Genomic DNA, 25,914 nt, shown 5'->3' on the forward strand with positions numbered 1-25,914 from the left:
CTCTGCTTCCCCGGGGTCTAGAACTTGACTCATTGTGGACTAAACCTAATTGGAGGCTTGCGATAAGAAGTAAGAAGTGGCTATGTGTGTGCAGAATCAGGGTGGCAAGCACCCAGAGAAGGGGAGGTGGGGCTCAGCGTGGGCGTGAAGCCTCATCTGGAGCCAAGGCAGGCGACACAGAGCTAGAGCACTTTCTAACCGAGGTGAGACTCTGCATGAGGGCCGTGCAAGCATTCGATGAGTGGGTTTTATTTTATTTTATTTTTTTTTTAAAGATTTTATTTTTATTTAATTGACAGAGAGAGACAGAGAGAGAGGGAACACAAGCAGGGGGAGTGGGAGAGGGAGAAGCAGGCTTCCCGCCGAGCAGGGAGCCCGATGCGGGGCTCGATCCCAGGACCCTGGGACCATGACCGGAGCTGAAGGCAGTTGCTTAACCAACTGAGCCACCCAGGCGCCCCGAGTGGGTTTTATTTTAAGCGTCCAAGTGGTTGGGGGAAATGCTTCACATCCCACATGAGGCGTTGTGCAATAGAAGGTGGAGAGTCAGACTCAGCCCTTAAGCAGCCGTGTGTGGCCAAGGGGAGTCCTGAGGCTCTCAAGACCCTCATGAGCAGAGTGGGAGCAGTAGCGCTGCCTTTCGAGGTTGTCGTGGCCAAGAGCACTGACGCAGGATACTCCCTCCGACCTGTAGGCACAGGAGGAGGTTACCCCTGCGAGGAACGGGGATGACAAAGGAGACAGAGTCCAGGCAAACTCCAGGCTCTGGTCATGCACAGAGCTTGCCTTTGGACCTTCTCCCATTATCTCTACCTCCCTAGCCTGCACACGTGTGCAGATAAAGCTGTCCAGGAGCTGAGCTAATTGGTTTTAAAGTCTTCCTGATCGTTTCCCCTGTCAGGCGGTCGTTGTGTGCCCATCCAGACGGAGGGAGCCGCAGCCCGAGACAGGGTGTCCTCAGCATGGCCCATCGTCAGCCCCTGGCCAAAGTCAAGGGCTGGCTCCGGATCCGCAACCACCTGGCCCGACAGTGCCTGGCAGAGTTTCTGGGTGTGTTCGTGCTCCTGGTAAGCCCACTAATGGGGGAATGAAAGAGCCGAGGTGGGCAAAAGTTTTCGGCTCCTCCTGGTGTCTTTTTCTTCCTGCCATCTCGCTTCTTTCAGCCACCCATCACTTCTCTCCCTCTCCTTGTCCCTTCCATTCCTGGCCTATCCCTGATTTTTTTTTTTTTTTAAGATTTTATTTATTTATTTGAGAGAGAGAATGAGAGAGAGCACGAGAGGGAAGAGGGTCAGAGGGAGAAGCAGACTCCCCGCCGAGCAGGGAGCCCGATGCGGGACTCGATCCCGGGACTCCAGGATCCTGACCTGAGCCGAAGGCAGTCGCTCAACCGACTGAGCCACCCAGGCGCCCCCTATCCCTGATTTTTATCGCCATCCCTGGCCATCTCTCCTCCCCCTTCCCTTTCTTCACTCGTCCTCCACGTCTCCCCGTTCCTGCCCGCTGTCCCTCCCTTGCCGACCCTCCTGTTCCTTCAGCTCCTTTGGCTGCACCTCTGCCTTTCCAGCCCCCCTGCCCTGTTCCCTGCTGGTTCCTGGCTCCTGTTCCTCATCTTCCCTCCCCCCCAGTTCCTCACCCAGGGGGCTGTGGCCCAGGCTGTCACCAGCGGAGAAAACAAAGGCAACTTCTTCACCATGTTTCTGGCTGGCTCTCTGGCGGTTATGGTAGCCATCTACGTGAGTGGTAACGTCTCAGGTGAGGAGGGCGGGGTCCTCACCTGAATGTGCACGTACACGTGAGTGCGGGTATACGGCAGAAGGCAGATCCTCTGGTGACTCAGGGACATTATCTCCTTGAGCTTGACTAGCGCCCTGGACTGAGATATGCCCTTGACCTGGTCCAGCCCCTTCCCTTTGTGTGTCTCTCATCCACTTACCTAGACAGAGACCTATGGCAAGGCGTCAGGGTAAGTGCTGTCTTCTCACGTCCCCCTCGGGAAGCCCTCCGGGGTCCTCTTGCGCAGCACCTCACCTTCTTGTCCCCCAGACACGTGCTGTGTCAGTGTGCCTGGCTGGAGCCTGGAGACATGAACACTGTTGTAGAAAGACCAGGCAGACCCTGGGCTTTACTGTGTGACCTCGACAGTTGCATGACCTCCCTGAGCCTCAGCTTGCTGACGCATGATGGGAAAAGTGACATCTGCCTTAAGAGTTGCAAGCATCAGGGGTGCCTGGTGGCTCAATCAGAAGAGTCAGAAGAGTGTGCCACTCTTGACCTCAGGGCTGTGAGTTTGAGCCCCATGTTGGGAGAAGAGACTACTTAAATAAATAAGATTAAATTAAAAAGTTGTGAGGGGCAACAACAGCATTACCTGGTGAGCACCTGGCAGTGACACTTAAGGGATGGCGGTTTTCTTTTCTGGATCCTTGAAGGGGCCCACCTGAATCCAGCCTTCTCCCTGACAATGTGCCTCCTGGGGCGTTTCCCCTGGTTCAAGCTTCCCATTTACTGCTTGGTGCAGCTTCTCTCTGCCTTCTGTGCCTCTGGAGCCACCTACGCTGTCTACTACGGTAACATGGTTGGGAGCATCTGCATGTGGCCAGGAGTGCCTTGCAGTGGTTTTGCATGAACAAAGATGGAAATCCTGCGTGTCCCTCTTCCCTGCAGATGCCCTACAGAATTATACAGGTGGCAACCTGACAGTGACTGGCCCCAGGGAGACAGCCTCCATCTTTGCGACCTACCCTGCCCCGTATCTGTCCCTGAACAATGGCTTCCTGGATCAGGTAAGTGCGAGGGGGAGACCTGTGAAAGCCCCGGTCTTTGCTCTTGTCCCCTGGGGTTCCCTGGGATGTGGGGTTGGGTCTATCTCCGCACCACCCCCGCCCCAGGTGCCTGTGTTGGACAAAATCAGATGACGTGGGTTGGTGGCCCAGGATGCTTGGGTGAGAAAGGGCAGATGGATCATCTGGCAGCTTATGGGGACCCCTCTGCCTCTTTCAACTCCAAGGTTCTGGGCACAGGGATCCTGATTGTGGGCACCTTGGCCATCGTGGACACACGGAACAAGGGAGTGCCTGCAGGTCTGGAACCTGTGGCTGTGGGGTTGCTGATCCTAGCCATCGGGCTATCCCTGGGTGTCAACTGTGGGTACCCACTCAACCCTGCCCGCGACCTGGGCCCACGGCTTTTCACCTACGTGGCTGGCTGGGGCCCTGAAGTCTTCAGGTAGGAGACTACAGCCTCCTCTGCTGGGGCAGCCCCTTCACTCTCCTCCCTCTGAGTCTGGGTCCCCAGCTCTCTCTGCTTCCACGGTTCTCTTAGCCTCTTGGAACAGTGTCCCTCAACTACACCCCGTTTCTCCCTTTCTCTCTTGCCCCTTCTCCTCTCCCTCCACCCCTTCCACTGAAACCGTAGGGATGGTGTTCTTGGGAATGTCGTATTACCTCCTTGGGCATCACCCCTCAGCAAACGGGTATATTCAGATAATTCCCTAAGGCAAGAGGCTGGACCAAGGCTCTCCTGGAGGCTCCTCTCTAAGTGCTGTGCTTTGTTGCCAAGACGCCCTCTCTTCCTGGCGTCCATCTCCCCAGGAACTGCTTTCAGGAGCACTCGTGCCTGCCCGCGGGGCTCCACGGGGAGTCTAGGGGAGTCAGCCCTGAGACCCTCGCGTCTTTTTCTTGTAGAGCCGGTAATGGCTGGTGGTGGGTGCCTGTGGTGGCCCCTCTGGTGGGGGCTACGCTTGGCACAGCCACCTACCAGCTGCTGGTGGCTCTCCACCACCCGGAGGAGTCAGAGCCAGCTCAGGATCTGGAGTTCGCCCTACATAAAGCCTCCGTCTTGGAAACGCCTGCCTCAGTTCGGCTGTCGCAGTAAAGGTGCTCACACGACAGCCCTCACCTCCCTTGTGGACGCTGGAGAGGGTCAGAGATCCAGGGCTGGTGACAAGACGTCCTCTCTCTTGACGAATACACCAGCTTCGCGGTTCGCTCTCGGGGCATCGTTTCCTCCTCAACTGGGAGGTTGCCTGGACGCCGCCCTCCGAGCCAGGCCCCTCCTGCGCTCCAGCCCTCCTCTCCTCCTCCCCTCTTCCCCACTTCCCCTCCTCCCGCTTTGGGCCCTGATGGCTCCTGCGGACGTAGTGCCTCAAAGTAGCCACCAGAGGGCGCGCCCGGGAGCGGCGCGGGAGGGCCGGGGCAGCCCCCGCGAGGGGGGCTTCCTGCGGAGCCCGGTCCCCCTGCCCGGCTCCCAGCCCCACAACCTCGGTGCGGCCGCCCTTCCCTCGCGGGGCGGCTCTCCAGATGGCGAGGGTGCGAGCCAGGCCTGCCTAGTGGCCGGGAGCGCAAACCGGGAAACTGAGGCACGACCCAGTGCCCAGACGCTCCAGCCGTCCGTCCCGGAGTGGGGTGAGGTGCGCCGCGGGGCAAGCTTCTGACTCCGGGGCCGCGCGGGGGGGGGGGGGACGGGGGCGCGGGAGGGGGGGCTTGCTCTCACGCCGCTCCCGGGTCTGCGCTCCAGGGCCCCTTTCCAGCGAATAAAGGCGGAGGAACTTGCGACTCGATCCCGGGGTCGTGGGTTCGATCCCCAGGTTGGGCTTGGAGGTTACTTAAATAAACTTGGGGAAAAAAACGTCTGGGGGCGCCTGGGTGGCTCAGATGGTTAAGCATCTGCCTTTGGCTCAGGTCATGATCCCGGGATCCTGGGATCGAGTCCTGCATCGGGCTCCCTGCTCCTTGGGAGCCTGCTTCTCTCTCTCTCTCTGTCCCCCCACCGTCTCTCATGAATAAATAAATAAAATCTTAAAAAAACATATTTAAAACAAAAAACAACGTCTGGGCTCGCTACTCTCCTGGCTGACTTGGCTTTTTGGCTGCGGAAAGGATGGGCAGCGGGTGGGTGTGGGGGGGGCCTCGGAAGGGTTAAGACCCCGCCCCCCCGCCCCGCACAAAGATGGCGGCTCCCGCCTCCCCTCCCCCTCCCTCCCCCTCCCCAAAACCCCCTCCCGCCCCCCGCCTCTGCCACCGCCTCCGTCACTTCCGCCCCGCCGCGGCCGAAACTGACACAAAGTAGCGGGCCGAGCCCCGGGCGAGCGGAGCTGCAGCTGGGGGCGAGAGCCCGCGGGGAGCCCAGCCGAGCGCCCCCCGCCGCAGCCCCCGGCATGGGCAGGACGGGGCGGCCGCGGCGGGCGCCGGGCGCCGCGCGCTGAGGTGAGGCGGGGGTGGCGCGCGTGCTCGCAGAGACCAGGGTGCGGGTTCCTGAGGATGGGGGTCCAGAGGCTGTCCGCGCCGCGGGAGGATGGGGTGCTGAAGGAGGGGGCGTGGAGCACCGAGGCGGGAGAAGCCGCCCCGAGAGTTGTGGGGTGAGGGCAGTGACCCTGGTCCGAGGGTTTTGGGCGCCTGGAGAAGGGAGTTCGGGGCTGGTAGGCTTTTTCTCTTAAGGCGGAGGTTTCTGTGCGTGAGCAAAAGCAGGGGCGCGAGGAGGGGTAGTAGCTCCGGGGATTCAGAGTTGGGGAGTGAGTCCTGGCATCTGTCCTTGGCGATGTAAGGTGGCCAGGGGTGCCGGTGGTAGGTGAGCTGGGGGTCTAGGGTTCCATTGCCTTCTGTTCCCCTGACCTGCCCACAAATATCCCTGCCAACCTTCTCTGAAAGAAGGGGTCCGTCTTCCCGGGTTTGGTCTGGAAGGGAGCAGGGGCCGGGCCGAGAGGAGGAGCCGTTTTCCTACATGGAGCATTGCCTTCTACCCAGAGCTGGCTATTTTTATCCCAAATGTGGCTGCAGAGGGGGCTGGGGCAGGGTGATGGGCAGGGCCACGTGGCTGGTGTGCCTGATGGTTCAGAAAACCCAAGCTGTGTGAGACTGGGGAGAAGTGAGGGGGGTTCCCTGTTTCCCCGTCTCCCACTCTTGTTTCCTCCCTACCAGGGCCCCCCGGAGGGGATGAGGTCTGGGCCCAAATCAGCTTTCATTCTGCACAGGGTCTTAGCGTTAAGACAACTTTCCTGCTCCGTGTCCGGACTCCTGACTCCTAAAAGTGTGTGTGGTTCCTTCACTAATTCTTTGAAAGCATTCAAACCCAGATCTTGAGGCTGATGGTTTCTTGACTGCCTCCCTTTGGGAGGGTAGGGCTGGCTATGCAACTGGGGATGCCCACCCTTCCACCCTCTCCTTTAACCTCTTCCTCCACACCCCACCCTGTCATGACTCATACTCTAGACTGGGTGGGGACCCTGGCCAGGGCCACGGGAGGAGGGCTTGGCATCTCTAACACGGTGGATGAGGTTTTTCCTCCTGAGCCAGCCAGGCACCCTTGGCGATCAGTGTTGGGGAGGCTCGGCGAGGGAAAGGACTTCTGGCTTTGTGCCTGATCGGGGGTTCAGAAAGGGAGTCTGCGTTAGTGAAGGGGTGACGCGTGCGGGTGACGGGCTGTGGCCAGAGTCTGCAATTATAGAGGTCGAGCAGACAGGCAGTCAGTATCTTTTTGGGCCGACAGGCTGGCAGGCTGTGCCGAGGAGGCCCGAGTCAGGGGCACCGATGAGGGGGAAGGCTTTCCACCCAGAGAAAGAGGAGGTGTGACAAGAGGACCTGGGACCTGGCTGGCAAAATAGGGATGAGGCAGGCCTTCTGGCTTTTTTGGTGAAAGGGACGCGGGAAGATGGAAGGAAAGCAAAGGCCTGTCTGATTGATGCTCCCTGAGCCTGCGTCTGTTGCCATGCTAACTGGGCTGGGCTTGTGGAGGGTGGGGTGGGAGAGAGGGCCACTCCCCAGCATGGTGGGCATGGCCCCTCAGCTGACCCAGACTCAGAGGAAGTGGTTTGGGGACTGTGTTCAGGAAATGCGGGCCATGCCTCTAGTGTGAGCTCCACTGCAGGAGGTGAGAATGGAAGGCCCAGTAGTGGGGGTTGGGGGGACTATAAGCATTTTGGGAAGGGTGGAGCCTGGCCCACTTTGTTTCCTGAGGTTCTGCCAGGTGTTTCCTGGCTCAGGTTCCCTCAACCCCACGCTTTGGTGGAAACTCTGCTTTCCAGTAAACACAGGCACCAATCATTGCCACCAGGAGGGCACATGGGGGCATCCATTGCCCCTGGGACGGGTTCCCTGAGAGCTGTACCCCTCCTGCCTGGCCACTTCTGTCTTCTTCCTTGACCTGTAGGTCTCAGCTTCTGTAAACTGCTAGTCCTGACACACACACACACACACACACACACACACACACCCATCCGAGGCTGAGGCATAGGGGGGAGGCCGTGGGGAAAGTCAGACCTGGGGAAGAGAACCTTCAGGAAGAGTCTGAAGAGGGGGAGGAAGGGTTACCCTTGGCTTTCTGACCTCACGCGTATGTCACCTTCCTGCAGGGTCTCCCATGGGATTGCTGGCACCTTGCTGGGTGAGATGGCACTGTGTGCAAAAAAGCGCCCCCCAGGTAAGACGGGGGCGGCAGGGGGTTGGAATCCCTGGGATCATCAAGATTTTGGGTGTTACTACGGCTCAGGGAGCAAAGGGAGGAGGGACACTGGCAGTGACTCTGGAGGAGGGTCATCACAACCCCTGCCCATCCTGGGAGGAGCCTAGGAAAGCGAATTCTTCCCCTGGATGCCTGAGCTGGGCTCTCCTCCCCGGGGTACTGAGTACCTGCCTCTTTCGACTTGGGGCACCTGAGCGCTTAGTCTCGGGCCTGGAGCGCCGTGTTCCCACCTTCTCTCATTTCTCCATCCGCCCCGCCCTCCTGGTTTTCCTGCGGGCGGGGGCGGGATGAAAGCGGTTGCCCGGACAACACTGGCGGTTCCCCCCCGGGGGCGGGGCTCCGCGGGCTTCGCCTACGCGGCGCTGGCAGGCGCTGCCCTGCGGGCGGGGGGCGGGCGGGGGGCGGAGCCGGGGCGCGCGCCGCGCTCGGGCCACTGCGCGCGCGGGCGGCCGGGCCTGGGGGCGGCGGCCGCGGGTATGGCCGGGGCTGCAGGTGGGGCGCGCGCCCGACGGCCGGGGCTCCCCTCCGAGCGGCCGCGGCTCGTGGTGTGCCTGCCCGGGGGGCCGCCGCATCGGCGCCGCTGAGGCCAAGGACAGACCGACAGACAGCCCGCCCTCCCCCGCTCAAACCGGGATCATGACGGTCCCCAAGGAGATGCCCGAGAAGTGGGCCCGGGCCGGGGCGCCCCCCTCCTGGAGCAGAAAGAAGCCCTCTTGGGGGACAGGTAACGGGAGGCAGCGCCTGGCCGCTCTCCCGAGCCCCTGCTTTCCCCTCCCACCCTCACATTTGGTTGTCCTCAGCCTTGCGCAGCCTTCCCTGGTCCGCCCCTTTCCAGACCCAGGGATCCTGGCTCCAAAGACTCTGGCCCCTGCTTCTCCCTTGCATGGTCTTAGGAGACGCCGCAGGGGGCTCAGAGCGAGGGGTCCCCACTGGGGAAGTTTCTGGGAGTAAAGTGCCCACGCAGGGAGGGAGTCCTCTGAGTAGGCAGAGGGTGCTGTGTTCTGAGGTTTGGTTACTGCAGTGTGCTCTGCAGGGGTCTTTGGAGGGGTGAGGGGAGGGGTCTGGCATGCTGCGTTTGGCTCCAGCACTGGTTGAACGCGTTATGTTCTCTGCCTCACCAAGGAACCCCCCCTTTTCAGCCTTGGCCCTTGTGACCCCCAGAGGTGGGCTGGAGAGCCCTTGACAGGACAGCCCCGTGTTCTGGGACATGAACTTGGTACCTGCAGTCCCAGATCAGCGGATGTTCAGGATAGGTGTCACTCAGTTAGTGACAGGTGTGTTGTTTAAGGGCAGGGTGTGCGGATGGCACAAGAAGGGTTACAGTTAGAACAGCCCTTTAAAGTACATCCCATTCCTGCCTCCTTCATTGCTGTCTTGGTCTGCATGACCCATATCCCTGAGCCCCCCCTTCTCTGACTTGAAGATGAGCTTTGAAATAAGGTGATGTCATTGTGGGCCAGTCAGAAGGCTCTGCGGGTGACATGTGACAAGCAGAGGCTCCTGTAGGGGGCTGTGGGGCTGGGATGCTGCCGCAGAGCACGGTGACCCTCGGGCTTGCCACCCACCCCACCCCCAGGTTAGGAGGAGGGCAGTGCCCTGGCTGGATCTGCAGGGGTTCCCAGGGGAAGGAAGCTTTTTGTCTGCAGCTGCTTTTCCTCCAGTGATTCCTGAGGCCATAATGGCTGAGGTGTTAGTTAAGGGGATGTGGGGAGGGGATCTGAGTGCCCCTAGCAGAAGACCTTGACATCGTTGGTCTTGTCCTGTGAATGAATGCCTGCAGAGCCGAATGGCCAGGCTGGTGTGAGACAGACCAGAGGGTGGAACCAAGTGACACCTCAGGCGTGGCACCAGCTCCTTAAACTGTGTACTCTGCAAGGAGCCAAGGGTCCTCAGTGGAAACCCCACAAAATGGGTAGGCCTGACAAGGTGTTGGGCCAGGCCTCCATTTGCTCCTCCTGACTGCGGCATCACTGTTCTGTTGCAGAAGAAGAAAGGAGGGCTCGAGCCAATGACCGAGAATACAATGAGAAATTCCAGTATGCAGTAAGTGACCCGGCCGACCTGCTCCCTCCTCCTGAGTGCCAAAGGGCAACGGCCCCCTTGAGGTTGGGGCCAGGGGAGGGAAGGCAGCCCCGTGGCCGCTTTCCATTTTCCATCTGCGGCTGTGCTGATTTTTTCATGCCTTCACCTGGCAGTGCCCCAGGACACATGGGCCCCATGAGACTCCCTTCTTGCTACCCCTCCCCCCATGCCTGTGGTTGCTGGCTTTTGGGGGCAGAGGTTTGGGAAGTGTTGATGAGGAGGCAGCCTCTGCCTGGTTCTGGGTTGGGGTTATAGGCTGTCTGGTGATCTTCTCTCCCGCTGCCGTAGAGTAACTGCATCAAGACCTCCAAGTACAATATTCTCACCTTCCTGCCTGTCAACCTCTTTGAGCAGTTCCAGGAGGTTGCCAATACCTACTTCCTGTTCCTTCTCATTCTGCAGGTGAGTGCCCCGCAGTAGACCCTCTGCCACTCACAAGCCAAGCCAAGGAAGAGAGAGGTCGGGGGGGGGGGGTGGGAGGGGCCGGCCCGGGGCCTCAGAGCCGTGCGCTCTTCCCCTGCAGTTGACCCCACAGGTGTCCTCTCTTTCCTGGTTCACCACCATCGTGCCTTTGGTTCTTGTCCTCGCCATCACGGCTGTTAAAGACGCTACTGATGACTATGTGAGTCGCTTCTGTTCTTCCGTTCCTGCACTTCCTCCTCACCCCGACTCTGCCCGGCACAGGTCCCTGGGGACCGTGGTAGCCCCCCCCCCCCCCCCCACCTGGCCCCTAGACTTGTGGCTCCTTGGCCAAGGGCAGGGGCGGAGCCAGGGAGAGAGTACACCTGTGGACGGGGGCACTCCAGGTGGGACCCAGCACGCTCTACACCCCACTGACCGTCTCAGTCCCCGGGAGTGGGGAAGGCGTCTTACTTCTCTTAGTTCTTTTCAGTTCCGCCACAAGAGCGATAACCAGGTGAATAACCGGCAGTCCCAAGTGCTGATCAATGGGAGGTGAGCGCCCGGTGGAGACCGAGGGCCTTTAGGAGGAGGGGTCCCCTGGGAACGTCTCTCACTACTGACCAGCCTCTTTCTCTTTCTCCTCGCCACAGCCTCCAGCAAGAGCAGTGGATGAATGTCTGTGTTGGCGATATTATCAAGCTGGAAAACAATCAGTTTGTGGCGGTAAGGGGCAGGGTGGCCCTCTAGGGCTACGAGTCTCTTCACTCTTTTTTGGCATATAGAAATGAGTCTTTCCTGATTTCCCACAGCCTCGTAATCATGCACGGGTTGAACTTTCTTTTCTTTCTTTTTTTTTTTTTAAGATTTTATTTATTTATTTGAGAGAGAGAGAATGAGAGACAGAGAGCACGAGAGGGAAGAGGGTCAGAGGGAGAAGCAGACTCCCCGCTGAGCAGGGAGCCCGATGCGGGACACGATCCCGGGACTCCAGGATCATGACCTGAGCCTAAGGCAGTCGCTTAACCAACTGAGCCACCCAGGCGCCCGGGTTGAACTTTCTTGAGTGGGGAGCTGCTTTTTTTTTTTTTTTAAATATTTATTTATTTCTTTTTTGAGAGAGAGACAGTGCACGTGTGCTGCACTCGTGTGTGAGTGGGGGAGGGGGGCAGAGGGAGAATCCTCAGCCGACTCTACACCCAGCAGGGCTCAATCTCACAACCCTGAGATCACAGCCTGAGCCGAAGTCAAGGGTCGGACGCTTAGCCGACTGTGCCCCCCAAGCTCCCTGAGTGGGGAGCTTCTGTGTCATATTAATATACTGGGGCTGGCTTCTCTCTTGCCATTCACACTTGGGACTAAGCAAACCAAGAATGCTTAGGGGAAGCAGGGGTCAGCCAAGAGTGCATCACGAGGAGAGGGTTGAGTCTTTGGGCTCCTCACTAGGCTTTCTCTCTAGGCGGATCTCCTCCTCCTTTCCAGCAGTGAGCCCCATGGCCTGTGTTACATAGAGACCGCAGAACTTGATGGGTAAGTCGGATGCCCGGTGTCACACATCTTCTGCCTCCTTAAGGGTAAAAAGCTTGTTTTTTGGAAGAGATTCCTAGGTCTAGGAGTTGTACCTTTTGGACAATTTTTAGGGATCAGAAAGGCTTTGGGCATGTGGAAGTATTATGCACTCAGTAATGTGGAGGGGGGTGATACCCCAAGGTCATGTGCTCCCAGGTAGATTCTAGAGGAAGGGAGGGGAACCAGGACTTAAGGGCACTGTCCTTCCAGAGAGACCAACATGAAAGTGCGCCAGGCAATCCCAGTCACCTCGGAGTTGGGAGACATCAGTAGGCTCGCCAAATTTGATGGTGAGTGATTTTGGACAAGTGGCTTGTGGGTAGAGGAGGTGGGTTGGGTTTTGGGGTTTAAATTGCACCTGCTCCTTTTCACTGGGATGCATCTCCCTGGATTTTTCTTTGTGGGGGAGTGTCAGCAATGCAAGGTGGCTTCCGCCTACTTTTGAGTTCATGGCCATTTCAGGAGCGCTTTTTTTTTTTTTTTTTTAAAGATTTTATTTATTAGAGAGTGAGAGAGAGAGAAGAGAGAGCCCAAGAGGGGGTAGGGTCAGAGGGAGAAGCAGACTCCCTGCTGAGCAGGGAGCCCGATGCGGGACTCGATCCCGGGACTCCAGGATCATGACTTGAGCCGAAGGCAGTCGCCCAACCACCTGAGCCACCCAGGCGCCCCAGGAGCTCTTCATGGCCAATAGTTCCCTCCTTGCCGTACGTGTTGAGAGAAATTCAGTTTATTCTTATTTGGCTCCAAATGATGATATGTGCTTCTTCGTTAGAAGGACAGACCATAGTGTGTGTAAGGAAAAAACCTCCTGCTCCCCAGTCTTCCCTGTTAGCTGGCCAGGTGCACTGCTCCTTCAGTGTGTATCCATCCACGCTCTGCATTTATACAAACGTGAGCATAAAGCACTGGGACCCTGCTGCACCCAAATCTCCACACCTGGCTTTCCTTACCTGTTAAATTCTTTAGGTGTCTCATTGCATCGCTGTTTACAGAAATCTGCCTCCTTCCTTTTAACAGCCGCGTCATGTTGCACAGAGCTGACGTGTCAGAACCTACTCAGCTCCCTCGACCATTCAGTTTTCTCCAGTTTTTTGCTGTTTAAAGAACGCTTCGGTTAACCTGTCGTGACCTATGCTGTTATTTCTGTAGAACAGAGTCCCCAAAGTGGGATCCCTGGGCTGGAGGGGGGCTGCGCTCATGCCAGCGCATCCCTCCCGCCAAGCCGCCTCCGTTCACCTCCGGGCAGTGTGCGGAGGTCCCTCCCTCAGCCGTGTCTTGGCTCGAAGTCAGGCTGCTGACGGCACCTGGGGTGGCAGCTTTCTGTCTTCTGCTCAGGTGAGGTGGTCTGCGAGCCTCCCAACAACAAGCTGGACAGGTTCAGTGGGACCCTTTACTGGAAGGAGAGCAAGTTCCCCCTGAGCAACCAGAACATGCTGCTGCGGGGTTGTGTGCTGCGCAACACCGAGTGGTGCTTCGGGCTGGTGGTCTTTGCGGGTGAGCCTCCCAGGAGCCGGTGGCGGGGAGCCTGAGCGTGCTGGTGCGCCCCAGTGCCCCCGTCTCCCCAGCTAGCACCTCTGTCCCCCTGATGTCCTGCCGTCTGCAGCCCCGGGTGGAAATGCGGCCGACTGCTTCCTTGGCTTCCGCACCTGCTCCCATTCCTTTCTAGGTCCTGACACGAAGCTGATGCAGAACAGCGGCAGGACAAAGTTCAAGAGAACAAGTATTGATCGCCTAATGAATACATTGGTGCTCTGGGTAAGGCTCTGCCCAGCGGCCCCCTGCGTATTGTTCCCCCTGGGCCGTTCCCCTTGCTCCCCCCTCCTCCCTGGTCAAAGGCAGTGCTTATGTCAGGCTCCCTTTAGACTTGGAAGACGTTACTTAACAAGAACCTTAGGAACGTGCGTGAATCAAGGACTGGAAGAGAGCTAAAGCAAACCCGCCCTTCTCTGGATTCCAGCTATGCTGGTGACTTAGTGCAGCGTGTCAGCTTCTGTTTGCTTTTGCCAGGGACAAGGAGGCCTTCACGGGGATGGAGAAGGAATTAAAAGAAAAATTTCCATTTGGCAGATGGATAATGAACGGGGTCTTTTCCCCTGACTTCTAAGAGTGGAGGATCCCAAAGGAAGAGTTTTAGTTTTTAGCCATTCCTGAATCCTTCTCTTGTTTGGCTGGAAATTTGAGCTCCTTGTTGGGCTCTCCTCGCCTTCTTGTGCTGCCCACGGCCTGCTGCTGACCCCCCGCATGCCAGCCAAGGTTGGGCCAGAGGCCTCAAAGGGTCTGCCAAGACCTCAACCCGGGAGGTCTTGGGTTGTCTCTCCGGCAAAGGCTCGCATCGCCCCCTGGCGGCCCTTGGGCACCTTCGGAAATAGATGTCTGAAATCACAGTCGTCTCAGTTTTCTTTTAACCACCAGAACGTTCTTATAATCCTACTTCAGGGACCGCAAGATTTATTTTATTCATTATTTTATTTATTTGAGAGAGAGAGCTTGAGAGAGAGAGAACACAAGCAGGGGGCTCAACCACTGAGCCACCCAGGACTGCAAGATTTAAATCTTTAGAAGAATCTTTCACAATCTTTTTTTTTTAAAGATTTTATATATTTATTTGAGAGAGACAATGAGATAGAGAGAGCATGAGGCGGGGGAGGGTCAGAGGGAGAAGCAGGCTTCCCGCGGAGCAGGGAGCCCGATGTGGGGCTGGATCCCAGGACCCTGGGACCATGACCTGAGCCGAAGGCAGACACTCAACCGACTGAGCCACCCAGGCGCCCCAAGAATCTTTTACAATCTTTAAGAGATTTTTTACTTTCTTTTTTTTTTTTTAAGATTTTATTTATTTATTTGACAGAGACCCAGCGAGAGAAGGAACACAAGCAGGGGGAGTGGGAGAGGGAGAAGCAGGGCCCCCCGCTGAGCAGGGAGCCCGATGCGGGGCTCCATCCCAGGACCCTGGGACCATGACCTGAGCCGAAGGCAGACGCCTAACGACTGAGCCACCCAGGCGCCCCGAGATTTTTTACTTTCAAGTAATCTATATTTTTGAAGATGAAATCTGTTTCCCAGGTTAAACTTTTTTGTCAATCTGTATGAGATAATGAACATTACAGAAACTTGGCATTTTTGTTTGCTCGTGGAAACTCAGCTCAGGTAGATGGGTGATGTCCAGTGAGCCGCTGCGTCATGTTGGGAGGAGCTTGCTCGCACCCCCTCTGACCGCCTGGGAAGGGCTCCAGGTATCTGAGCTCCCCCGTCATACAGTGAAGAAAGATGTTCAGAGACAGGGCCACGTGATGGTTGGCAGACCACAAGCTCTCACCAGTTCTGGGTGCTTCTCAGGAGAGCATGCCACCATTTTAAAGATGCCTGGGCTTTTGAGGGTTTGGGGTATGAGTGGTGACCCTCAGTGATGCACTTGGTTTTGGGAGCTTCCTAGTGGCAGCCTCACCTCTGTTCCTCATCCTGTGCCAGATTTTTGGATTCCTGGTCTGCATGGGGGTGATCCTGGCCATTGGCAATGCCATCTGGGAGCATGAAGTTGGGATGCGCTTCCAGGCCTACCTGCCGTGGGACGAGGCGGTGGACAGCGCCTTCTTCTCCGGCTTCCTCTCCTTCTGGTCCTATATCATCATCCTCAACACCGTGGTGCCCATATCGCTCTACGTCAGGTACGCACTCACTCTGCCCGGGCTCTGCCAGGGAGCTCAGGTGGTCCCTTGGCAAACCTTTCTGTGAAGGTGAAACCTTTGGGAAGGAAACTGGAGCTCCTCCTTGTGCCTCGAGCATCTTGTGCTTGCCCCGCACAGAAGGTATTCTGTGCGGAGCAAGCTTCGTCACCGTTTTCGGGTGCTTTGGACTGTGTCACGACAAAAACCGTATTGATTTATTCGGCATGTGTCGCTCGCATGGCCACTTTGTGCCGTGCTCCCTGCAAAGACATGTGAGGGACGGACCTTGTTCTCTGCAGGAGCTTCGGGCTAGTAGAGAGGAAAATCTAAACACCTTCTAAAACAGAACGGGAGTGAGTGCTGTGGCGTCCTTCTACCTGCAGGCGACGCCACTCCCTGGGTGGTTAATCAGGGAGGACTTCTCTGCAGAGGGGGCTGGGGCCTGGGGGAGGGGGAGACAGAGGCCTGGGGGTGGGGCCCTCGGAATGGTCACTGTTCGGCAGCGGAGCAGGGTGTGACTGGGTCCCAGCTGACCTGGTTCCTGACAACAGAAGTCGTCAGCGTTAGTCCTGTTGGAAAAAATCCCTGCGCGTCAGGAGGTGTTGGCTGGCCGCCGTGAGCGGCATAAGTGGGATCTAGGAGACACCTAGGCTATTGGAGGCACAGAGCATGTGAACGGGGACGGGCCGGTGAGAATGAGCGCGAAGAGTAGCCGGAAGAAAGAACCTCGAGGTAAGCAGACCTGAGACGTGTTGAAGGAAATCCTCTCTGGATGCTCGGGACTCATCCCAAGGGCTGCGTTTTCGCTCACACACACTCCCCAGGTGCGCCTCAGCTCTCCCCTGAGTCCTGCTGCTGATGGCACTGACCACACGGAGCGTTTCCGTGCCACAGTGGACAGTTTGGGCTTTTCTAGAACACTGACAGGAGACTCCCGGCCACGTGGGGCCGGTTTCCACACGGAACGTGGGGACGGTCCTGTCCACCTTCTTCGTGGGAACGTGTCGAAACTGGGTTGACACGAGACGCTCGATTGGAGGATCGGACGTCGGGTGGGAGCCTGCCTCCTGGCCGTCACCGCTCCTTCATTCCTACTGAAATGCTTTCCTGTCTGCCGTCTCCCTGGTCCCCATCTTCGGGCTTGCTGCCCGAGTTTCGTCCCTGCTCACCCAGCGCCCATGGTAGCTGCTAAGAAAGCCTCTTGCTAAGTCTGATCAGGCTCCAGAGAGTGTTGGGGGGCGGGAGCAGCCCAGTGGGGAGAAGGCTGAGAAGACCCCTTGAGCCAGCTGCGTGCAAAGTGGGTCTTGATCCAGTCTGGCTCAGGCTGCACGCAGGGTTCCGGAGGCACCCCAGGGCTCGGTCTCCTTCCTGGGGTGCTGACAGTCCACATCCCAAAGGCAGTGCCGGAGGAGGGGGCGGGCCCCAGGCCGTGGAAGGCGCCCTGCCTCTGGCACTTGGCATGGTTTCCCGTGGCGGAGTCGCAGTTCCGGCTGCCTCGCTCCCTGGAAGCGCGGGGCCGTAGCGGGGCCCTGAGCGGGCGGAAGGACAGTGCTTGCGGTGGGCGGCGAGGGGCCAGTGCCCTCGCTGTCTCTCTTCTCTTTCTTCCCTCACACACTTTCTCTTGTTTTCTCTGCACGGTTTCTGTGTTACTAGGGCTGAGGTAAGAGCTGGCCGAGTGCCTTGTCTGCAGTCCTTTCCTCTCTGCCTGTACCGTCCGTCCCGCCTGCCCAGGCCCTTTGCACCTTCTTGTCTGGAGAGCATCAGAGGGTCGGGGTCAGGGAGCTCTTGGCCGGCCGCGGTGGCCGGCTCCACTTGCAGAGCCACTCCTTGCCCGTCCCGCCCAGGTTCCGTGCCCAGGTGTCCGCTCCGTGCGTCCTGTCTCCCCCCAGGCGGGGGGGCCTGCAGCGGAGGCCTGTGCGGGTGGGGCCCGTCCTCGGCTCCCTGCCCGAGCCTTACCTGCTGTCCCCTGTGCAGCGTGGAGGTCATCCGCCTGGGCCACAGCTACTTCATCAACTGGGACAAGAAGATGTTCTGCATGAAGAAGCGGACGCCCGCAGAGGCGCGCACCACCACCCTGAACGAGGAGCTGGGCCAGGTGGAGTATGTCTTCTCTGACAAGACGGGCACCCTCACCCAGAACATCATGGTCTTCAGCAAGTGCTCCATCAGCGGCCGCAGTTACGGTAGGGCCGCGCCACGTCGACCCAGGGCTCCCAGCCTCCGTCGTCTTGACACTTGGGCTTTGCTTCTTTCCTGCTCGGGCTTGTGGGGCCAGGAGAGCATCGGCCTTGTGCCCCGGGTCAGGCCGCAGATGCGGAGTGCCTCTCCTGCTCTCTGTGCTGGCCTCGCCCTGGTCTCAGCCCCAGGCAGGAGGGGGCTCTGTGGCTGTTAGAAGGAGCGTTGGTGGAGTGCGAGACGCTCCCCATGTTGCGTTCGGGGCACTTGTGCGTCTCTGGAATGTGACTGTGGTCTCCCTGCAGCCTTGCTGCAGTGGCCTCGCGGCCTAGCCACGGGATAGCCTGCGATAGGGTGTGTGGGGCCTCACTGTTTTTGGTACTAACTTGGGCCTGTGGCTCGTGTGTGGGGTTTGTCCGTTGTTAGGCCCATGGGGTGAAAGGCCCGAGAGCGGGTGGGGCGTGCTAGGGAGAGGGACATGGAGCAGTGGGGGCCATGACTTTCAGTCCTGGGGTTCTGAGGACCCAGGGTGCCTCGAGTCAGCCGTGTGACCTGTGACCGCGGCTCAGTGGCTGGGGTTGAGGGTTCCAGATGCCTGTGGGGGTTCTGTGCTGGAGGCTTTTCTCCACCGCTCTTCTGATGCTGCTTCGCCTTCTGTCCCGGCTGCATGTAGGGGACGTGCTTGATGTCCTGGGACACAAAGCTGAATTGGGACAGGTAAGGCCCGGCCTCTGTAGTTACTCTGTGCCCATTAAATGTAGGGTGCTCGCCCAGTAACGGCGGGTACGGTAAGGAGGGAGCTGTTCTTTGGTCACGAAGTGGAGGCTGATTGGAGAAAGGGTATGTTCAGGAAGAATTGGGAGCAGGAAGGAGAATGTGGGGTCTGCAGCAGACGGGGTCTTGGGCTGTCCTCTGGAAGGGCAGGAAACAGCAAGGTGGGGACAGCCCTCCTGGGGTGCAGCCTGCCACCGCCCTCTGCTTGTTGCTCTCTCATTGCTCTAGAAGCCAGAGCCTGTCGACTTCTCCTTCAACCCTCTGGCCGACAACAAGTTCTTATTTTGGGACCCCACCCTCCTGGAGGCTGTCAAGATGGGGGACCCCCACACGCACGAGTTCTTCCGTCTCCTTTCTCTGTGTCATACTGTCATGTCAGAAGAGAAGAACGAAGGTGAGCCTGGGGCCGGCTTACGCGCGCTCCGCCCGACGGCCGCCCTCCAGCTGCTCTGCGGTGTGGCCAGGCGGGGCCGTCCGGGGGCCTGGGGCAGCCACTTAACGCCACCTGTACTGTTCCTCCCCTCCCAGGGGAGCTGTACTACAAAGCCCAGTCCCCGGATGAGGGCGCCCTGGTCACCGCAGCCAGGAACTTCGGTTTTGTATTCCGCTCTCGCACCCCCAAAACCATCACTGTCCACGAGATGGGCACAGCCGTCACCTACCAGCTGCTGGCCATCCTGGACTTCAATAACATCCGCAAGCGGATGTCTGTCATCGGTGAGGCTGGGCCTGGGCTGCCGCGGGCACTCGTGGCAGTGTCAGGGCCTGCGGTGGGTGAGGGGTGCTGGGTGGCTCTTGCTGATGTGGTAGGTTGGGGGTCTTTGCCTACCTGAGTCTTCCCGGGACGTTCTCCCCTTGGCCTGATCCTAGTGCGGAATCCAGAAGGGAGGATCCGGCTCTACTGCAAAGGGGCTGACACGATCCTGCTGGACAGACTTCACCCCTGCCCCCAGGAGCTGCTCAGCACCACCACTGACCACCTGAATGTAGGTGTGAGGGCAGGGGCCCTGTGGTTCTGGACTCAGTGTCGTGGCGGGGAGGGCGCAGGCTGACCTTGGCTCTGCCCCCAGGAGTATGCCGGGGAAGGGCTGAGGACCCTGGTGCTGGCGTACAAGGATCTGGACGAAGAGTACTACGGGGAGTGGGCCCAGAGACGGCTCCGAGCCAGCCTGGCCCGGGACAGCCGGGAGGACCGGCTGGCCAGCGTGTACGAGGAGGTGGAGAGCGACATGGTGGTATGGCTGCAGGCGGGCCGAGGGGGCCGGGGGGCTCGCGCCTGGGACTCTCCCGCCTGGAACCCTTGCGGTATTTCCAGCTGCTGGGCGCAACAGCCATTGAGGACAAGCTTCAGCAGGGGGTTCCAGAGACCATCGCCCTCCTGACGCTGGCCAACATCAAGATTTGGGTGCTGACCGGAGATAAGCAAGGTGAGAGCCCAGCATCTAGCTGCAGCCCTTGCACGAGCCTAGACCTCAGGCTGCAGAGTGTGCTGAGCTCATCAGTCTCTGTTGGTAGAGACGGCCGTGAACATCGGCTATTCTTGCAAGATGCTGACGGACGACATGACGGAGGTGTTCATTGTCACCGGCCACACTGTCCTCGAAGTGCGGGAGGAGCTCAGGTAGACAGAGGCCCGAGGCAGGCAGATGTCCTGCACGTGCAGACCCTGCTCCTGTCCCGGGGCCCACGGGTGCATTCCTGCCTTTCCAGGAAAGCCCGGGAGAAGATGCTGGACTCACCCCACGCTGTGGGAAATGGCTTCACCTGCTCAGAGAAGCGTTCTGCCAGGCTCACTTCTGTCCTGGAGGCCGTTGCCGGGGAGTACGCCCTTGTCATCAACGGGCACAGCCTGGTGAGCGTCTTCCCAGAGACCCCTTCTCTCCACGTGGCCGGTCTGTCTTACTTTGTTCTCACTCCCCTGACCTCAGTGCCGCTGTGGCCTCTCGGGGGCTGGGAGGCGTGACTCCCATGTCCGCCCGGGGAGGATGGGCTCTCTCAGGTCCTGTGTTCCAGGCCCATGCGCTGGAGGCGGACATGGAACTGGAGTTCCTGGAGACGGCCTGTGCCTGCAAAGCTGTCATCTGCTGCCGTGTGACCCCTCTGCAGAAGGCACAGGTGGTGGAGCTGGTTAAGAAGCACAAGAAAGCCGTGACCCTCGCCATCGGCGACGGAGCCAACGATGTCAGCATGATCAAGAGTGAGTGTGGATGTGGGGGCGCGGGGGAAGGGGGGTCGGCTCCACCCTGCTGCGATTCTGAGCATGTGACTCTGCTTCCCCTTGTCACCACCTGTCCCTGTAGCGGCTCACATTGGCGTGGGCATCAGCGGCCAGGAGGGCATCCAGGCTGTGCTGGCCTCCGACTACTCCTTCTCCCAGTTCAAGTTCCTGCAGCGCCTCCTGCTGGTGCACGGGCGCTGGTCCTACCTGCGCATGTGCAAGTTCCTCTGCTATTTCTTCTATAAGAACTTTGCCTTCACCATGGTCCACTTCTGGTTTGGCTTCTTCTGCGGCTTCTCCGCCCAGGTAGGGCGCCCTTGGCCCACTGCTTCCTGTGTGTGAGCTCCATAAGGGCAGAGATCTTCTGGCCTGTCCCGTCAGTCAGCCCCCCAGGGCCCAGGTGTTGTCAGGTTCATGCGTTAAAATAAACATTGGTTGAGGGGCTCCTAGCCAGCTGAGACCGTGCAGCCTGTGACTCTCGGTCTCGGGGTTGTGAGTTCAAGCCCCACGTTGGGTGTAGAGCCTACTTAAAGAAACAAAACGAGAACAAACACACACTTGTTGAGGGAGTAGAGATGGGCTTCAGAAAATTCCTTAGGGCTCCATACGCCACTCAGCAGTCTCTCTGCCCGATTTGTAGTGAAGAGAGAGTGAGTGTTTCCTCCTGTCTTGCTGTGTTCTCTTCCCAGACCGTCTACGATCAGTACTTTATCACCCTTTACAACATTGTGTACACCTCGCTCCCAGTCCTAGCCATGGGGGTCTTCGACCAGGTAAGGGGCACAGGGGTCGGGGGCTGGGGAGAGGCCATGCTGTGAAGAAAGCACACGGTGGCGGTGTGTGCACCTGCCGCCCGCAGGTGCCTGGGAAGGCCATGCTCTCCCGCTCGGCGGCCGCTGCCCTGTGACTTTCCCGGGTGGGGGGCTTGAGGCAGGATCCAGCTGTCAAAGAATTTGGAAAGGAGGGGAGGGCGGGATGGGCTCTGCCCTTGGCTCTCCGGAGGCCCCTGGAACCCCTGGTCCCCCCCCGCAGGATGTCCCGGAGCAGCGGAGCATGGAGTACCCCAAGCTGTATGAGCCAGGCCAGCTGAATCTTCTCTTCAACAAGCGGGAGTTCTTCATCTGCATTGCCCAGGGCATCTACACGTCCGTGCTCATGTTCTTCATCCCGTACGGCGTGTTTGCTGAGGCCACGCGAGACGACGGCACCCAGCTGGCCGATTACCAGTCCTTTGCGGTCACCGTGGCGACCTCCCTGGTCATCGTGGTCAGCGTGCAGGTGTGAGGCCGACCCGGCGCTGCCGTCCCCTGTATCCGGGCGGCCGCCCTGGGTGGGATGGGGCGGGGGGGGCGGGTCGCCCTTCCTGTCTCTGACGGCTGCCTTTCTCAGATCGGGCTGGACACTGGCTACTGGACGGCCATCAACCATTTCTTTATCTGGGGCAGCCTGGCTATCTACTTCGCCATCCTGTTTGCCATGCACAGCAATGGGCTCTTCGACATGTTTCCAAACCAGTTCCGGTTTGTGGGTGAGTCTCTGCGGCGGCTTCCCTACCAACGGGGCAGGTGGCTCACAAGCACCGTGGGAGCGTTTGTGCGGCACACCAGGTGCTCGGTGAGGCGCTGTGGGCACGCCGGGGTGTCTCTGACCCGGGCCGGCCCTCACAGGGCTTCCGTATCCATGAGTGTGAGGAAGAGCCCTGCTAGGCTGTGCGGTCAGGGTCAAGTGGTGGCCGACCTGCTCATGATCAGCAGATGACTGGTTGGGGGTGGTCAGGGGTAGTCCGAGGGCAGGCCGCTGCGAGCCTGAGCCCACACCCGGGAGCTGGAGGTGCAGTTGGGTGGATGAGAGGCTGGAAGGGAGGACACTTAAAGGTGTCAACGTCAGGCTCTCAGGTCTTGATTTATTTCACTGGGAGTCTTTTTTTTTTTTCTTTTTTTTGAGGAAAGAGGGGAATGGCATCAAAGGATTACTTTAGAAAGAGGAATCTGATGGCTAGTGAGGAGCTACGGTAGTGACTGAGTGCGAGGACTCAGACGGGCGTGGGGCGGCAGCGGCGGGGGGGCAGGGGCAGACGGGCTGCTTGGGAGGCACAAAGTGAAGGAGGTGCAGGGGGTGCATTTGGTTTCAGTCTGTTCGTTTATCCACGCAGTGGGCGTTCAGTCGGCCCCTACTGTGTGTCACCACTGTCCTGGGTGCTGGGGAGGCAGTACTTGCTCTCCTGGGTTTCGTATCTCAGAGAGACAGGCAGTTTACAGGGTAGCAGATGAAACGTCTAGAATTAGGAAGTCTTACAAAAAACATCAAGCAGGGTAGAGAGGGACAGGGTAGTGAGGGAAGACGCCTTGAAGAGAGGACGTTGACACAGAGAAATCTGAAAAAAGGGGAGTGAGCCTGGAAGAGGAACCGCTAGAGGGGCCCTAGGGGGGCTTGACTGGAAGTTCCCACAGAAGAGGGAGGGGTGTGTGGAGTAAGCAAGGCTGCAGGGCAGGGCCTGGCTGGGTGCCGGGGGGGTGGGGGGTAAGAATGGATCCAGATCTTTATGTTCTAAAAGTTTAGAGTTGGAATTTTGAATTTTATTTTTTTTATTTTTAAATTTTTTTTAATTTTTTTTTTAAAGATTTTTTTTATTTATTTATTTGACAGAGAGAGAGAGAGATAGCGAGAGCAGGAACACAAGCAGGGGGAGTGGGAGAGGGAGAAGCAGGCTTCCTGCCGAGCAGGGAGCCCTATGTGGGACTCGATCCCAGGACCCTGGGACCATGACCTGAGCCGAGGGCAGATGCTTAACGACTGAGCCACCCAGGCGCCCTATTTTTAAATTTTTTTTAAAGATCTTATTTATTTATTTGACAGAGAGACACAGCAAGAGAGGAACACAAGCAGGGGGAGTGGGAGAGGGAGGGAGCCCGACACGGGGCTTGATCCCAGGACTCTGGGATCATGACCCGAGCCGAAGGCAGACTGAGCCACCCAGGCGCTGCAGAACTTTGAATTTTAGTCTAAATACGATAGGAAGCCATTGGAGGGTTATAAGCAGTGAAGTGTCAGAACCCACTTGTGTGTTTAAGGACAGCTGTTACAGTTTTGGGGATGATAAAGCACAGAGGGTAAAGGTGGAAATGGGGAGGCCAGTTAGGAGGCTCTGGTGGTGACCCGGGCTTGGGGGGCGGGGCAGGGAGCCGCGGCCACCTTCCACAGGCGGTTTGAAAAACGGAGCCTTAGCAGCGTGGATGGTGGCATTTCCTGAGCTGGGAAGACCCCGGGGCAGGTTGGGGTGGGGGGTGAGGCTGTGAGGAGACAGCAGAGGCGCCCAGGAAAGCAGATAAAGAAACGGGTCTAGGGAGCAGGGAGGACTCAGGAGCTGGGACGGGGCAAATAGGGCTGCCCCTCGTCTGCCCGTGAGTCCCAAGGCCGCCAGCGGCTTCGTTCCCCAGGCAACGCCCAGAACACCCTAGCCCAGCCCACGGTGTGGCTGACCATCACGCTCACCACCGTCGTCTGCATCATGCCTGTGGTCGCCTTCCGGTTCCTCAAGCTGAGCCTGAAGCCCGATCTCTCGGACACGGTGAGCCGCCCGCTGTCTGCTTTGGGGGACCGGGAGGGCGGGTCGGGGAGCCCTCTGGCACGAATGTTGATGCTGGTGGCTGTCACCCACTGTTTCTTGGGGCAGAACCCCGTGCAGCCTCGTCCCAGAGGCTCCGGGTCCCTTGTCCTGGGGGGGGTGTGATGCCGACGCCATCACCGACGGGCTCCTTCCCAGGTGCGCTACACCCAGCTGGTGAGGAAGAAGCAGAAGGCCCAGCACCGCTGCCTGCGACGGGTGGGCCGCACCAGTTCCCGGCGCTCGGGCTACGCCTTCTCGCACCAGGAGGGATTCGGGGAGCTCATCATGTCTGGCAAAAACATGCGGCTCAGCTCCCTCGCTCTGGCCAGCTTTACCACCCGCTCCAGCTCCAGCTGGATTGAGAGCCTGCGCAGGAAGAAGAGTGACAGCGCTGGGAGCCCCAGCGGAGGGGCCGACAAGCCCCTCAAGGGGTGAGGGCTGACCCTGGGGCGCCCGTGCCGGCCACGAGCGTGCGGGGCGGTCCAGCCACCGAGAGGACAGCTCCTCAGAACTGCGGGCCCCCCACGCCCGCCTTGCATCCCTCCTTGCAGACCCCATCCTACTGGCACCTCCAGCCCGGGGGGGCGGTGGTGGTGGCGGGGGCCCGGAGGGCGGAGCAGGGACAGGGGCATCAGGAGCCAGCCCCAGGGAGGGGTCAGATGTGGAACCAAAAACTGAAATTGAGATTGGGTCTGCCCCTGCCCTGCTTGGAGCCCACAGGGAGACTAGAATCTCTGTATTTTTTTACTCCCACTCCCCAGAGGGGGCCGAGGGCCTCTGTTCCTGAATTACACAAGAATGTATCATGCTGGGAAGCCAGAGATCTGCTGGGGCCTACGGGCCCCTCACGTCGTGTGTGTCTCTCCTTGATTTGTGTTTGTGTCCAGTTTGGTTTTGTGTTTTTTATTTGGCAGGAGGAGGGGGCCTCTGAGTGACTTCTGTGTTGTGGGAAGAGGAGGCTGGCCCCCCAGGGGTGCCCCAGCTGGCTGGATGGGGTGGTTCTGCAGGGCCCTTGAGGGCTGCAAGGCTGGCCAGGGAGGAAGCCCCCGCCAGCCCCAGGGGTCCGCAGAGCACGGAGGAGGAGGACTTGGTCCCGTCCCCTTCCTCCCCCAGCACACGTATCAGTTCCTGGGTCCGTAAGTCCTGCTGGTGTTGGGCTGGAGCCTGGGGGCGCCGTCCTGCCATTCTCTGACCTCAAGCTGGGTGTAAGATGTAGTCCAAAAAAAGAGATTTCTTTCATTTTAAATTTGGATCTGAGTTCATTAGCAGAGTCCTGTCTGTCTTCCATCCATCATCTGGCATTTTCCTGCTCCCGCACCCGGGACCAGAGGCGGGGCTGAAGGGGAAGCGGGCCTCCACTGCTCCCTGCTGGTACACGAGGGGTCCCGCCCCTCCAGCCCCAGCATCCAAGAGAGCTGTGGAGGGGGGCGGGGGTGCTGGCCGGCCCAGGCCCATCCACACCCCAAATCAGGCTTCAGCTGGGGTAGTTGCTACCAGTTCAGTCTGCGTAGTGGAGGGCCTGCTGAGGGTTGGTGTGGGCCTGGGAGGGGCGTGTAGGCCTTAACTCAGTGCAGGAGCCTCGAGGCAGGTGGGCTGGGCAGGGGGCCAGGGGAGGGGACGCTTGACAGGGAAAACCCTTTTGGCTGCACAGTTTACAAACCCAACATCATGTCTGTCTGTGTGTCTCTCAAGGTGAGAGTCTGATTTTTATACCAAAGAGGAAATGATTTTTTTTCATATTTGATTTGTCTATATTATATAAATATATATATAAATATATATATACAATTATATATATATTATTTTTTTGGTTCTCTCTCGTTTTTTTAGGGAGGGAGGCAGTACCAAGTTGCATTGAGCTGTAATAAAGGAACGTTCTGTATAATTTATGACACATTTCTATACTTGCAAGAATTATATCATTTTATGGACATAAGAAAAAAATGCCTTTTTATAAAATTCCAATT

At 58.6% G+C, this 25,914-nt stretch overlaps 2 protein-coding genes and 1 long non-coding RNA gene across 9 annotated transcripts; 2 read left to right on the forward strand and 1 right to left on the reverse strand.

The window, feature by feature from the left end:
* Positions 1–389: 389 nt before the first annotated feature.
* On the reverse strand, positions 390–3,575 carry LOC113932849. The gene is made up of 3 exons (XR_003523147.1): positions 3,447–3,575; positions 1,937–2,078; positions 390–688 (listed from the first exon to the last, which is right to left on the reverse strand). It is a non-coding gene; the product is annotated as an uncharacterized LOC113932849 (long non-coding RNA).
* AQP10 (aquaporin 10) lies at positions 856–3,913 on the forward strand. Of its 2 annotated transcripts, XM_027612331.2 has the most exons (6): positions 857–1,067; positions 1,629–1,755; positions 2,433–2,570; positions 2,668–2,786; positions 3,011–3,228; positions 3,687–3,913. In XM_027612331.2, exons 1-6 carry the CDS (start codon positions 963–965, stop codon positions 3,874–3,876), a joined length of 897 nt encoding a protein of 298 aa, XP_027468132.1. In that variant the 5' UTR covers positions 857–962; the 3' UTR covers positions 3,877–3,913. The 2 variants fall into 2 exon arrangements, with proteins under 2 accessions (XP_027468133.1, XP_027468132.1); XM_027612332.2 differs by lacking the exon at positions 2,433–2,570 and having other exon boundaries at positions 856–1,067.
* Positions 3,914–4,280: 367 nt separating this feature from the next.
* On the forward strand, positions 4,281–25,914 carry ATP8B2 (ATPase phospholipid transporting 8B2). 6 transcript variants are annotated; one of them, XM_027612326.2, is made up of 29 exons: positions 5,053–5,207; positions 7,349–7,416; positions 8,598–8,732; positions 9,443–9,501; positions 9,829–9,942; positions 10,064–10,162; positions 10,433–10,494; positions 10,593–10,665; positions 11,399–11,469; positions 11,719–11,798; positions 12,844–13,002; positions 13,175–13,263; positions 14,977–15,173; positions 17,148–17,356; positions 18,022–18,065; positions 18,351–18,516; positions 18,651–18,839; positions 18,993–19,108; positions 19,193–19,357; positions 19,438–19,549; positions 19,638–19,743; positions 19,833–19,974; positions 20,136–20,319; positions 20,423–20,646; positions 21,030–21,113; positions 21,373–21,618; positions 21,730–21,868; positions 23,778–23,908; positions 24,104–25,914. In XM_027612326.2, exons 3-29 carry the CDS (start codon positions 8,666–8,668, stop codon positions 24,380–24,382), a joined length of 3,606 nt encoding a protein of 1,201 aa, XP_027468127.1. In that variant the 5' UTR covers positions 5,053–5,207; positions 7,349–7,416; positions 8,598–8,665; the 3' UTR covers positions 24,383–25,914. The 6 variants fall into 6 exon arrangements, with proteins under 6 accessions (XP_027468130.1, XP_027468129.1, XP_027468127.1 ...); XM_027612329.2 differs by lacking the exons at positions 5,053–5,207; positions 8,598–8,732 and adding an exon at positions 4,281–4,406 and having other exon boundaries at positions 24,104–24,382; XM_027612328.2 differs by lacking the exons at positions 5,053–5,207; positions 8,598–8,732 and adding an exon at positions 4,344–4,411 and having other exon boundaries at positions 24,104–24,382.

This window comes from Zalophus californianus, chromosome 10 (genome assembly GCF_009762305.2).
Source record: "Zalophus californianus isolate mZalCal1 chromosome 10, mZalCal1.pri.v2, whole genome shotgun sequence".
Taxonomy (NCBI): Eukaryota; Metazoa; Chordata; class Mammalia; order Carnivora; family Otariidae; genus Zalophus; species Zalophus californianus.

Coding starts and splice junctions, on each gene's coding strand:
- AQP10 (XM_027612331.2), top strand. CDS start 963: ATGGCCCATCGTCAGCCCCTGGCCAAAGTCAAGGGCTGGCTCCGGATC. Junction 1,068..1,628: donor TGGGTGTGTTCGTGCTCCTG/GTAAGCCCACTA, acceptor CCTCCCCCCCAG/TTCCTCACCCAGGGGGCTGT. Junction 2,787..3,010: donor ACAATGGCTTCCTGGATCAG/GTAAGTGCGAGG, acceptor TTCAACTCCAAG/GTTCTGGGCACAGGGATCCT.
- ATP8B2 (XM_027612325.2), top strand. CDS start 8,095: ATGACGGTCCCCAAGGAGATGCCCGAGAAGTGGGCCCGGGCCGGGGCG. Junction 18,066..18,350: donor ACAAAGCTGAATTGGGACAG/GTAAGGCCCGGC, acceptor TCATTGCTCTAG/AAGCCAGAGCCTGTCGACTT. Junction 20,647..21,029: donor TCTGCGGCTTCTCCGCCCAG/GTAGGGCGCCCT, acceptor TTCTCTTCCCAG/ACCGTCTACGATCAGTACTT.